This window comes from Aptenodytes forsteri, unplaced genomic scaffold, assembly GCF_000699145.1.
Source record: "Aptenodytes forsteri isolate BGI_AS27 unplaced genomic scaffold, ASM69914v1 Scaffold289, whole genome shotgun sequence".
Taxonomy (NCBI): domain Eukaryota; kingdom Metazoa; phylum Chordata; class Aves; order Sphenisciformes; family Spheniscidae; genus Aptenodytes; species Aptenodytes forsteri.
This window is the reverse complement of record NW_008795025.1, coordinates 1544676-1558877: the sequence shown is the minus strand read 5'-3', so window position 1 is coordinate 1558877 and position 14202 is coordinate 1544676. Positions and strand designations below refer to the sequence as shown.

The following is a 14202-nucleotide window of genomic DNA, read 5'->3' as shown; positions in this document are numbered from 1 at the left end:
TCGGTGGTAGAATGAAAACGTAAGTCTGGATGTGTCAGTCCTCACAAGGATAAGATGGTTAACCCATGTTAGCTTGTGGTAAGCAATGCAGGTTATTACCTGCTGTCTTAGTAGAGATGAGATTCTGTTGCTGTGATGTTAAATCTCTTCTGGAGTATCACGCTTGTAGGTAGTGGCTATGATTTGGTCTTTGTTTACAGCTTGGGTGTTTTTACTAATCTTTTAACAATTCTCTTTTTAGTTCTAGACAGGATGAGTGCAGCTAGACTTAAGCTGTGATCTGGGGGAGAAATGGGGAAAACCTAGATTATCTTCTATTAGCAACTCCTCAGTCTGCCTACCTCCACTTTTTAGAAGTGGTTGTTACAACTGCAGTGTTGTGGTAAGCAGAACAGTGTTTGGCAACTGTTTTCAAATGTGCATCTTTTATCTGAAGTTGATGGTGCCATAATGGTGCCATACAGTTTCTTACTGATGTAGAAATGATATCACATGGTTGACTGAACAGGTGCCTGAAGTAGAGGAGCTGAATTATTGAAGCTGATACAGTTTAATAATTCTGTTTCAAAATCTTTGAGAAGGGTGTAACAGGGTATAGAATTATAATAAGGCTCAGGGGATGAAAAAATTTGTCATTGTGAACTCCTGCTATGATGAAACATATGTGCCAGCAAACTAGGTGTTCCACTGCCTTTTGAAATAACATCACAGTAGTCTAGAGATTGTTTTGTATACAACATATAATAAGAGATCCCTTCTTGTGACTATAATATGTTTAAAATGAACTCATGAATTAAAAAACAAGCAGACAAGCAACTATATCAGTGGCTTTGTTTAAAAATTCATTAGTTGTTTTCACTGCTCTTGGATGACTTTGCTTTTATTAAAAGATCTTTTGATGTTTAAGTGCAGTCTTCAAAACTAAAATTGCTTTGAAGGTAAATAGAATAACTGAAGCTTTATTAGAGACTACTGTTATGTAAACAGTTATTAACATGAAGTTGTTTGACATCTATTTTTAAAATTGGGGCAGCATCTACTCTAAGCTGTAAAAAAAAAAAAGAAAAAAAGAAGGGGGGGGGGGGGTAGAACACTGAAGAGGAAGTTCTGAGACAAAGTGTTCAAATGGACACTTAAAATATTTGTTTTCTGAATACCTGTGAAGTTTTATGTAAAACGGGATTTTACATTTACGTTTTACTTTCAATGACTCATTGAAATAGAAGCCTCTTCTTTCCTATGGTTGGCAGTAGCAGGTGTATTCACTTAATATTGCTCTTACAGTATATTTCAGCATTTCCTCACTATTGCACCTGAAATTTTTGACATACGAGGTTTGGTGGTTTTTTTTAAATCTACTAGGTAGTTTGAAAACAAAAATACTTTTGGGAGAGTGAATAGTGTAATGCTAACTCTTGAACATAAGGGAAGGAGGTGGGGGGGAACTTCAGACTGTTACTCGATTCTGGCCTTGTAAGTCTATCAAAGAAATGTTTTCAGTAATATTTTCACAGTACGCTACAAGAAAGCATGCGCGCACACAGAGCACCCAAAAAGATCCAGCTTTGGCATTTTCTGGATTTTTTTTTCTTTTCAGAGAGAGTGTTTCTTTTACAAAAGTGTGCGGGGGGGGCCAGGGGGCAGGGCACAGAATTATTAAAGGTTGTATTGTAGGTTGGAGGCTGGGGAGCTTTTTTGGACAGTTTTTGACCAGTGTCTCCAGCCAGACTTTAATTCTCCCCTTCTCTGTCCCGTTGTTTTACATCGCAATGATAGTGTAGCTGTAGTGTCACTGACATCAAAGCAGGATAGCTGCTGAATCAAGTTGGGAGAGAAGCTCTTACTGGAGAGTGGGTGGCAAGCAACACTTTCTAATTTTTTCTAGGTTGGTTTTTTTATGCTTTCTCTTTCATTGAATTGTGCTGGGTCTTAACTAAATGATTCATGTCTACAGTCTAAGAAATGATGAAGGCATTGCAGGGGCAACAAGATCTTCCCTCCTCCTTTCCTAGATTTACTTTTCATCTACCGAACGCCTATAGTAATAGTCAGGTAACTGTAGATTATTCCTGCATGAAAAAGAATGATACTGGCCTTTAGTGATTTTGATCTTTAATATGATTTCTTATTAGTAGATACCAATCTTATTACTGTTGTGATACTTCTGATACTTCAGATCACTAAAAGGTGTATAGGAAAAAAAGTTTTGCTTCGGCAGGTTAGAACTCAAAGATGCCTGTTCTTTCTCCTGTGCCTATGCAGCTGAAGTGTTTTCAGTCTCCAGAATGCTACCCACTTCCCATTGCTTTCTCTTCTTGAAGTTTACTACTTATATTTTTATTTTAGATGAGCTGTTTGTGTGGCTGATTTGTTGCCCTTTTTCAGTTAAAATGAGGTATTGGTTGTGAAATTGCTGTCCACCTACATTTCTGCCTACCTGTGTTTATTAATAAAGATCTACGTTTAAAACTGCTAGCTTCAATTGGGGAACAACTATGCAAATAGTTCAGCTGGAATATCTTAGAAAGGAATGGGTGAGGAAGAGTAGTGACTTCTCAAGCTGACATCAAGAGGTAATGTGTCTGTACCCTTGAATCTGAAGACTTCTACAAGCTTGTCCTATTTATCTTTACTATGGCTTCTTTCATGGGTGATCTGATGGCAAGCACTAGCAAATCTGGAAGTTGTGGGGTTTGTTTTGTTTTTTTTTTAAACCAAACAAACCTTTTTTGCAATATAAGCTCTTGTATAAACTCTGAAAAACTGTCATAGGAGAGATTAGTCCTCCTGGACACACAAACTTTAACCTATTCTTTCTGGTCTTCTGGTATGGATAAGGAATTGTCCTCTCTTTAACTTCCCCAATTACTTGGAAAAGGCCCCAGACTCAGTAATGTCAGAACATAATTCTTCAGGGGCATGTTAATTGCTTGATCATTGGCTCTAGTTTTCAAATTTGTAGTTGTTGCAATTCTTTTGGTTATTTGGGTGTTCAGAAAGCAACTGTTCAAACATGTATCTGCTTCTGGGAAAAGCAAATGATTTGCTTGCCTCCTCAAGAGCAGGATTGATAGCTCTTGAGTATCTGACCAGTTGAACCAAAGTCTCTCTTCTGAAAACTGTTGTGGATATTTTAAGTGCCTTCTGCCTTTCTTCTGTTAATTGATTTGGTTCTTCCTTGATTTTTAATCCTGGTTTAATCACTGTGTTACTGTTATAGTCATTTGCATTGACAAATGCAGGAACTCTTAATTTGAAATGAAAGGAACATGTTCTAGACATGCTTGTCTGCTATTAACTCCCTAGACTTAATTATCTATGGGCTTGGGAATTCTTATCATTGGTAGAAAAATTTTCCTAGGTAATAGATCATGAAACCATTTACTATTAAGAGTTGGTCACTTCCCCTTTATTTTAAATAAGCCATAAGGGATGTATAATATCAACCAGAAATTATGAAGTTAGTCTTGTATGTCTTCCCTGAAAATTTACGATTTGAGCCATGTGCAGATTTTATGTTTTGAGGGGTAAGAGCAGGGAGGTTTAAGCTGCTTCCTCTACACACGTCTTTTAATGTTCACAACCATAATGGTGCAAGACTAGCGATTGAATGTTGAGTGAGAATAAGAGATCAAGAAAATTATATATTAGGTTGCATTCCACTTTTTTTTTTTCCTGTGGAACACTGGATAAATAACTTTATTCAACAGTTTTCCATTCTGTAGTAAGACATTAGCTCTTGCCTCACAGGATGTTGTGAAGCTTGAATCATTGTAAATCGCTTTTTGATCCTCTGTTGGGGAGGTACTGTGGTAGTTCTGATGTGTTTGGGTTGGGGTTTTTTTGGGGGGGTGGGGTGGGTGGATGGGTGTTTTGTTTGTTTGTTTCCCTTGTGTTGTTACAAGCCAGGAAGTTTCAAATGAGGGATAACACCTTGTGCTTAAGTGGTCCCATTTTCCTAAGGTACTTCACAGACTACCAAATGAGAGACTTTTGCATGAAAGTAGATAAACTTCTTCCTTGTGTTTTCACAGTCAAAATAAAAATTACTGAGGATAAAAGAAAGCAAATCTTGAATTTGATTTTACTGAGCTTCACTGAGTTTGGGACAGAATTTTGATGGTGTTCATGATTTTATCTTCTTTTCTTTTTCTTTTTGAAGAGACTTATTATATGGCCACTGAAGCCTGTTGGTGTTTATGCAGCTTTGAAAGAAGGGTGGGAACGTGTGTTACACACAAACTTCCAGGATTTGCTGTTGGGTGGGAATTTCTTTTGTTTCTGTCTTCTGGGCAAGTGTTCAGCGGCGTTGGGGAGTGTGCATGCGAGCAGGCATGCGTGCAGCGCAGAGGAGGAACGAGGAACTGAAGCACTTGCCGTCAGTTGATGGTGTACAGCGAAGTTTCAGAGAGCAAACAGGAGGGGAAAAAATTTCAATCTATTGCAAATACTATTCTGGGCTTATTGTATTAGTATTCATGGAGCTCCCTGTGTGGAGGTAAGAAGCTTTTTCTTCTACCTACTCTTCTCTGATCAGGCGTGGGCTTTCCCTCTCTCTTTAATTTTTTCAGACATTTTTCTGTGGAACTGGATATGGAAAACACAGCTAGCATGATTTATCCTTTTCTGTGAACCATGAAGTTGGCAGTATGGGGTGTTTGTGTGTGTGGCTTCAGCATGCCTTTTGAGAACAAAGTGTTGAGTCTCTATAAACAACCCATTACTTCTGGCTGGTCAGGGTTTCCCATGGGTTGTCCAGTCAGTTTTTCCCTAAAATGAAATTCAGGACTTTTTAAAGTATTAGGTCCTGCACCTCTCCTCAGGAAAGAGAGGAAAGATACTTCAGTGTTCTCAGAAATGCTGTTTATTACATAGAGCGCACTGGAATGGAAAACTTATTTACTTAAATAGATCCTGTGAAGCACTGGTGATAATTAGTGGTGTCTGTTTGGCACTAGGCAAATATGGAGAGGTCCAGTTGTTGGGTAGGATTGCACTGTGGGTATCTGGTAATCCTGTTTAGTTAGGAATTGTTCTACTATTATCTGTTCATTTATTGAATGAATTGTTCTGTTGTTGGTTTATTTTTAATCTCATGTGTCAGAGAGGTTTCAAAGTTGTTAATGTATCACAGAACCAGTCCCACAGGAGAGAGAATTGCATCTTTGGCTAGGCTACTTTTTCTCAGCAATTTTTATGTTACTACCAAGGAGTAAGAGTCTTTAAAAGAATTAATCAAATGGTATTTTATGAGATTAAATTATAGATTAGCCAAGAGCTGTATTTGTGTGAGCAGATCGGTTGGCAAGCCTGACTTTGTTTTGGCAGTGAGGAGCTGCTTTAGTGTTAACTTTTGCACTAAATAGGCTTACTTATACGTTAACTGTTACAGGAAGTTCTGCTCGTTTTATTTCTGAGTAAGACTCAGCAAAAATGAAACAGTTTCAGGACTAAAATAAAAGCAGACAATAAAAATTACTGTTATTCAGAATTTTGATCTTCAAATGTCAAGAAGATGATGATATTGCTTGGGTAAGAAAAACTTAGTGAAATGCCATAGAGAGATATGTAAAAACACAGGAGCAGGTAATGCTCTTAAGAGCTGTATATACTGAAATGGCAGAAACTGAGCAGAGGGTGCCCCGTAGGTGTGCTGAGTCATCTGCCTTAAACTGTAACGTGACTTACTGTGAACTGCTGCTGGGAAAGATCAGTGCTAACTTGTGCATGACAAAGTGGCACATGATATGTTTACGCTAGTACACGTTAGGTCCAAATAATATGTTTGTGAGGGAAGTAGGTATATACTTGGTACCTGTACTGAAGGACTTGGAGAGTGCGACTAATTTAAAGGGAGTTGAATTTTAACTGAAAGCAGAAGAGTTTTCCTGTATGTCATCATGTGTGAAACTTGATGCCAGTGGATATTGGTACAAAGTGTTCTGCATTTTAAAAACATCTTCTCAGGGGTTGAAAAGCAAAGCTTTCTAGCTACGTGTGGAAGGCTCTGGCCATCACAGACATAACGCAGCTTGGACAGGAGGCTGTGTTACCCCTCTGCATTGTAGCCCAGCAGAGTAAGGAATGCGATAAAGTGTTGAGCAGTTGTCCAGGTGGTTTATAGAATGATCCTGTCTTTCTCTGAAGCACTGGCAGGATCCCAGAGGAGACGGGTCACTGATCTGATTACAGCATGACATTTCCAGTCTGGGTTGAAGGATGGAATTTCAAGGATTTCTTGGGAGGTGGGGGAGGGCCCAGAAGAGAGGAGAATTTTTTTCAGGTTCTTCTAGCTGTGAATAAAAACAGCTTATGCAGGGCTAAGCCGGAGGAGGAGACTTGCATACAGGTATTTTATATGTTCAGACTCAGAAATAAGGAAATACAAATGTCTCTGGTCCCAATTTAGTATCCAAGTTATGTGTCTTGGGGCATCTTCATGCTTAATTACAGCTTCTTGTCTTCCAATTTATGTACTGTGGATGTGTCTCGTAGTTTTTTGTTTTCTTGGGTTTTGGCATATCTTTATTTTCTTCAATCATGCACGAAGTGTGTGTGTATATATATAGTTAGTGTTGGAAGCTAGTATGTGTGAAAGACTTACCAAATTGAGAGGGTGGGTTAAAAATGTCATAATATTATAGGAAGGGAGATTTTATTTAAATGGGTATGTCTTTTATAAATGTTTGCATTCTTTGCATTTTGCTCACATCTGGCATAATGCTGGAGAGAAACATTTAAAAAAAAAAAGTGTTGTACCATGAAAGTATGGACATGCTTTTTCTACCTTACCTGTACAAGGAAGTCTTCTCTTTAGTGATGATGGTTATCTGTCTGTAATAATGAAACTGTCTTGTTTCCATCATTTTATTGCCGCTTGCAATCTCTCATTTAAAGTAGGTCTTTGAAGTTAGAGAATATTTTGTTTCCAGTTATTTCCAAGGTCATAGCAAGTCACAAACCTTCCAAAAAGGCGCACATCTTTCCCAGCTTCACTTCTTACATGTATACCCTATCTGTATGCTTTGTGCCTGGGAGACATTTATGTTGTATCTCAGCACTTGACTCTGCTTCCTTGTCTGAAGATTGAAGATCCTGCAGGAAAACTGGACCATATATGTGGAAAGGTGTAGCGGCAGCAGCAGTACTTGGTTTGGTGCCAGCCTGTATGCATGCAGCTCGTGAATCGTCAGTCTCTGTGATGCCATTCCCATCTTACACGGGACTGGAGGAATTCCACAGTTCTGTGCTGATCTGCTTGGGAGATTTATTAGCAGGGCAGGGTTTGTTGCTCAAACAGCTATTCTTTTCTCCTGTTGGGAAAAGATTGGCTGGATCTAAGCTGGTTAGCCATCTGTTCCAGCAGTTAGACTGTGCTGAAATAGATGACTTCCTGAGGTTTCTCCCAGCCGTATTTTCTATTGTCAGTGCTATCTGTGGCCTTCCTCTGCCATTTAGGCACCAGTATGTGTCCACAGGCGCTGCAGAGTCTGGTGACATGATGGGTAGGAGAGAAGTCCATCACAGGTAAGGGGGACCTGTCACCTGCTGGTGAAACGTGCCTCTCTAGTGATTGCATATCCACAGTCAGGGTTGTGGCTTTTCCATTCATGTGTGATGTGCCCTTCTATTCTGGCAGTTCGGTGCCAGTCTTGGGCTCATTAGGACCCTTCTGAGAATTGTTCTTCTGTGTAAGCTTTACTTCTGTTGTTCTCCAGCCTTCTGAGACCTGCCTTGATAAGGGATCAGGGATGCCACTAATTACTCCCTCCCTCCCTATCTCCCCAGACTCCCCAAACTTCTCTTTCAGCTGTTGAGATTGTAAATAAATATGACCTATTTCATTATGCTAGTTGTCTGGAGTGGCCAGAGGTACAGGTAGGAACAGTGTGTCTCTGTTTTGTTTTTTTTTTTAATTAGTTAACTCATGTTAAAGTTGTGTTCAACTCCTTTTTTTCTAGTTCAGAGCCTGGGATGGTGGAGTCTCCATGTCCACATCTACTTTGTAGTGCTGATGGTATAGCTTCATGTTAGCTTCTGGTTTTAGATTTCCTCAGTTAGTAAGAAACTGCTCTTTTCCTTAATGCTTGGTTAATAATGTTTCAAATAGACTGTTCAAATTGTTTCTGAATTGCAGATGAGTCTGGGAAATTGTTGGTAGATATTTTAATACCAGTGTGGTGGAAAGGAAGCAATATGATTCAGCTCTTAAATTTTGAACCTCAAATGCTATTTCATAGCACAGCAATACATACACTAGATTTATCAAGCTGTGTACTGCTCTTTGCAGAAGGATTTTTTGTGGTTTTTCAAGGTAATTTCTATTACAGATTTGGTTTAGAAAGAATGGTTCTAGCTGGAATACTTGATACCAAGGTTTACTTAAAAATATATAAGGGGGCAGGGAGTGGGGAAGTCTTGGAAATAAATTTCCTGGATATTTTAGGCAGTTAGCTCAGTCAAGTAACTTACAAGTATAAATGTTTTCGTTTGGGTTATGATGATACAGTAGTAATGGGAATGATTTGGCTGTTTGCTGACAAGATGAAAAAAATTAATTGATTTGCTATTAAAGAGGTAATTGGGGGGGGGGGGGGGGACGGGACACGGACAGACATGACCCTGAACAACCTTGGCAGGTCTTCTAGTTGTGCAATGGTGGTGTTAGGATTAACCACATGCAATGTCTCTTCCTCAGTACCACTCTGTCTGGGTAGTATTGATTTCTTATTGATTCCTTGTTGGCTGGTAAACAGTGGCTGTGTGGCATTGTATGTTGTCTTTTGAAGATGAAGTAAATTTTCTTAGTAGCTTTAGAACTAAGCTTTAATGTTTTGTTGATGAAACATGGCTAAAAGCTTAACTAGTAACTCTTCATTGTTTGCCTTGGCAAAATGATGTTAACTGTGAACAACATTGCACTAAATTCTGGAACAAAAGCCTGAGGCTTTTCAGAGTCTCTGTTTTAGCATTAGATTTTTGTTGCTGTTTTAAAATGCTTTGATTCTGAATTGCACAAGTCCTAACTCGAAGTTTCTTTCTTTGCCTTTACTTAGAATTGAGATTTTAGTTTTAATTTTGAGGTTTATTTTAAGCTAAGATTTGATAAAAGGTTGCTGTTTTGCTTATATAAGAACTTTGTATCTGAACAGATATTAGCAAGCAAGTGCACACTCCTTGGTATGAAACCTAAGACAATGGTGTGTGGGAAAGTGAAACTAACACATTTGAGTTGTTGGGGTGTGTTTTGTTGTTGTTGTTGTTGTTGTTGTTGTTGTTTTCCTGCTTGATTTAGAAAAATCTGTTTGGTAGTAAATCTGTGTGACCTGCACTGTTTTTTGCTAACTTAACTGGTGATAGAAAGTAAACCAGACATCAGAATTTTTTTTATTACCAGTTTTCCTTTTGATCATGATTCTTTTCATATCACTTCTTCTGTCTACTCTTATATTTCTCCTCACATGTGGAGTTCTGCTTTTATTTAATTTTTTTTGTCCCAAAGAGACATCTTATCTTCCATTCCCTTATAATTAGTAACATTTGATCATCTTAGCATTTTATTCAAAAGTGCCAAGTAATAAAGACGTCCCAGGTTCTTCTCTATTGTAGTGTTTCTGTGTAATCTCAATGCGTTAAAAATTTTACTTTCTCTGTCAATATAATCTCTAGGTAGGCAATTAATGATATAAATCAGGGTTAGAAAAGGGTCCTTGAGAAACAGTTGTTGCTCTTCCAGTCCAAAGTGACTTCTAGAAATTTTCTTCCTGCTTTTCAGGAATGGAGCTGACTGAGGGCAAGTTATCAATCTTTCAGTGGGCAGACTGCGGGCAAGCTATCAATGCTGAATTATACCCAGTAATGCATGGAGATTCCCAGGGTAACTGAGATGTGAGCGGATAAGTCCATGTGGTACTGTGCAGCTCTGTACAGATCAGTCTGTGTGAAGGTGCTGTAGTAGCAGTACGTAGTATTACCTAGCGCTGTGCATGAGCTGTATTGCATGCAGACGGTGTCTGACTGTGCCCTGAGCCATTCATCCATTTCTTCTTGAGGCTATAGCAGCTCAGATGTTTCTGCAGAGTCATTGTGTGCCAATCCAGAGATGACTGAACTCTGAAAAAAGCTTGCTTGTGATAGAGGTTTTGGATGAAGCCTTGTCTATTAAAGCTCACAGTGAATACTGTAAAAAATGGTTTTAGTGGAATAAGCAAAACAGCCCTTCTACTGTAAAAAATGGTTTTAGTGGAATAAGACAAAGACAAAAAATTGTCTTTTTGATTCAAATCTAGTTGATGTTAATTGGCTCGTTTGCAAAGAAAAAAGAGAACATAAAACCTAAAAGCTAATTAGTCTTATAACTTCAATGAGCTTTTCAGGAATGGAGCTGACTGAGGGCAAGTTATCAATCTTTCAGTGGGCAGACTGCGGGCAAGCTATCAATGCTGAATTATACCCAGTAATGCATGGAGATTCCCAGGGTAACTGAGATGTGAGCGGATAAGTCCATGTGGTACTGTGCAGCTCTGTACAGATCAGTCTGTGTGAAGGTGCTGTAGTAGCAGTACGTAGTATTACCTAGCGCTGTGCATGAGCTGTATTGCATGCAGACGGTGTCTGACTGTGCCCTGAGCCATTCATCCATTTCTTCTTGAGGCTATAGCAGCTCAGATGTTTCTGCAGAGTCATTGTGTGCCAATCCAGAGATGACTGAACTCTGAAAAAAGCTTGCTTGTGATAGAGGTTTTGGATGAAGCCTTGTCTATTAAAGCTCACAGTGAATACTGTAAAAAATGGTTTTAGTGGAATAAGCAAAACAGCCCTTCAAAATTTTGATTTTTGATTCAAATCTAGTTGATGTTAATTGGCTCGTTTGCAAAGAAAAAAGAAAACCTAAATGAGATGTGAGCGGATAAGTCCATGTGGTACTGTGCAGCTCTGTACAGATCAGTCTGTGTGAAGGTGCTGTAGTAGCAGTACGTAGTATTACCTAGCGCTGTGCATGAGCTGTATTGCATGCAGACGGTGTCTGACTGTGCCCTGAGCCATTCATCCATTTCTTCTTGAGGCTATAGCAGCTCAGATGTTTCTGCAGAGTCATTGTGTGCCAATCCAGAGATGACTGAACTCTGAAAAAAGCTTGCTTGTGATAGAGGTTTTGGATGAAGCCTTGTCTATTAAAGCTCACAGTGAATACTGTAAAAAATGGTTTTAGTGGAATAAGACAAAGACAAAAAATTGTCTTTTTGATTCAAATCTAGTTGATGTTAATTGGCTCGTTTGCAAAGAAAAAAGAGAACATAAAACCTAAAAGCTAATTAGTCTTATAACTTCAATGAGATAGTTATCTATCTTGATTTTTTTTTTTTAAGCTGCATAACAGCAGAAACGGTTTTAAGTCACTTTTCCAGTGCCAGAGACTAGCTGGAATTAAAGCAAGTCATGACTCAGTCCTGTATTTAATGTCAGAACTGCACTCCTAGTTCAGCTATACCTCTACAAGTGGTATTTACCTAGCACAAAGGATTTTACATGCCTGTTCCAGTAGAGAATGCTAATTTTCTGTTTCCATTTTCTTTTAGGTTATGTTTCACACTATGTGCTGACTGTCTGTACTTACAGAAGATATTTAAAAATAAACAGACTTTTTCAAAGATTTTGATTCCAGTGGAATCTGCGCTTTAGATTTTTGTCTTGTCAATTAACTCCTGAAGCAATGCCTGTACAAGCTCCACAATGGACGGATTTTCTCTCCTGCCCGATTTGCACACAGACTTTCGACGAAACAATCCGGAAGCCCATCAGCTTGGGTTGTGGCCACACTGTCTGCAAGATGTGCCTCAACAAGCTCCACCGTAAGGCATGCCCTTTTGACCAGACCACTATCAATACAGACATTGAACTCCTTCCTGTGAACTCAGCCTTGCTGCAACTAGTGGGTGCTCAGGTATCAGTGCTGCTTTTTTTTTTTTTTTAAATCTGTTGTTTTCCTTCTCTCTTTTAGGAGGACAAGTCATGAATAAAGTATATGACTCTGTGTTAACGGTGTGTAGAGTAGACATCTACCTTTTTGTAGACTGACTCTGGTGAATACAGGTTTTAGACATGCTGTAGTAGAGGTGCCTGGAACAACAGTTCAAATCTTGATTCTACCAGTCGCTGACTGTGATTTTGTTACATCTAATTTAGTGTAACTGTGGGCTGTCACCAGAATGGGTTAGCTCTGTTCCCTTCCTTCTTCCCTAACTCGTACCTAGCCATGCTCTGCCAAAAGGATGAATTGGATCAGCGAGCTTATCTGGTGGGAAGCCATTCTTCTGTGGTAGGTTACTTGCTTTACCATATTCACCCTACAAACTGGTGATTGGTTGTCCCGAATGCAGAGGAGAGAGTAAGGGAAGTGTGACAGACCCCTCTGGTAGCAGCCTTTATACTGCCTTATGTTTAATTTGAAACTGTGCTCTGGAAATGTAACTTCCTGAGCTGATATGTTAATCTAAATCTATGTAGGTGAATGGGGGGAGCCTGCCCGAGACTCCCCTTTCTGCTGGAATGGGTACTCGTGAGGTGATCTGATGGAGATGAGTACTCCAGCAGCACTGGTACTGATGGCAGCCCGAGGAAAGGGGCAGGGATGTGTGGAAAGCGGGAATGTCCTGTTCAGTTGCAGCACAGGCTTAAATTGGCATAAGCTTATCATGGTTAGATCACTGGTAGTTTCCTGTGACCCATACCTCCCAAGGCTGGACAGGGTTGTGGACTTGGGGAGAGGAGGGACAATCATGTCTAACTTATGGGTGAGGAACAAAAATGTAGATGGCATGCAGTTACCGTAGAGGGGTTACTGTTTTCCATTGTTCTGCTTCTGTGTCTGGGCTCAGCAGAGTTGGAGGCAGCAGGAAATTCAGTGAGATCTATAGTTCAGGGAAAAGGGCAGAGCTATGTTTTTGAGGAACTTTAAAAGACGTGGAAGAAAGAAAGATGCTCTTATGATGCTTTTTATTAGGTACTGGGACCTAGAGATCCAGGCGTGCTTTTGCCACTTCTTTTTTCGTTTGGTTTATCAAGTAATATGGCTTATTTGTTGTTGTTCTTTTGCGGTGTACGGTACAGAAGTTGTATCAGAAGTTTTAAAATTGAGTTGTGTTTCTGGCTGTGTTAAGTGACTCATCCTGCTCTGCAGGAGAGGGCGATGAGACTGCGTGCTTCCATTTCTGTGATATGTGTATGCCACCATCTTTGAAGAGCTTCCAAGCAGTGTGAAATCTGTGGGTGATGCCATAAATAAATATTGTAATTCTCTTTCTCCCTTTTCTTCCTTCCTCTCTGGAGTTTCTAGAATAGTTCCAGCTGTATCCAAATGTCCACATTTATGATGTAAAAGTCTTTTTCCTCCTGCATTTTTTTGGTTGTTTTGTGTGCATTTGTTAAGCTTTGTGAGAAGCTATGTGATAGCTTTAACTTGATCTTTGCCTGAATTAAAAATTCCATAAAAACAAGATCCTCTGGAATGAGATGGAAAATCACCCTGCCTCTGTTACAGGTAATTGAGAATTTTATTCTGTTTTTGCTAGTTAGCCAACTAGAGTTTCCTTAGCCAACCAATTTCTTCATCCATACGTGCGTGAGGTATGAAGAAGGAAGAGTGGCTTTATGATAGTATTGTATTTGTCTTGAGAGCACTCTGAACTCTAGGTTCAGACTTTGAACTAATGACGTAACTTTTGTGCTCCTTTTTTTATCTTAAATTTTTATGTGATCAAGATTGGGACCTTGTTTCATGGTGACCTTAAAGCTGCAAATGCCACCAAAAGAGATGGTATTCCCTTCCCCCTCACCTGCCACTCATTCCTGTGTGTATGCTGCTCGCTGCATTCTGATACCTAAACAATAATTGGTGATCTTAGCTGGGTTTTTATTGCTGACAAACTTTCCCCTTAAGAGAAATTTGTACCACCTCCCCCCCAGCTCCTAATTTCAGTGAGGGTGTGAATGAAATCAGAATCATAGAATCATTGAGGTTGGAAAAGACCTCTAAGATCATCGAGTCCAACCGTCGACCCAACACCACCATGTCCACTAAACCATGTCCCTAAGTGCCTCATCTACTCGTCTTTTAAATACCTCCAGGGATGGGGACTCCACCACTTCCCTGGGCAGCCTGGTCCAATGTTTAACCACTCTTTCAGTAAAGAAATTTTTCCT

At 39.5% G+C, this 14202-nt stretch overlaps 1 protein-coding gene across 4 annotated transcripts in view; it reads left to right on the top strand.

The window, feature by feature from the left end:
* Positions 1–4431: 4431 nt before the first annotated feature.
* Positions 4432–14202, top strand: part of RC3H1 (ring finger and CCCH-type domains 1) — a 51946-nt gene continuing 42175 nt past the window's right edge. For all 4 annotated transcript variants that reach the window (XM_019471161.1, XM_019471160.1, XM_019471159.1 and 1 more), the window contains exons 1-2: positions 4432–4498; positions 11580–11944. In XM_019471161.1, the coding sequence (XP_019326706.1) occupies positions 11714–11944 (231 nt within the window). In that variant the 5' untranslated portion in view covers positions 4432–4498; positions 11580–11713. The remainder of the gene's footprint in view (positions 4499–11579; positions 11945–14202) is intronic.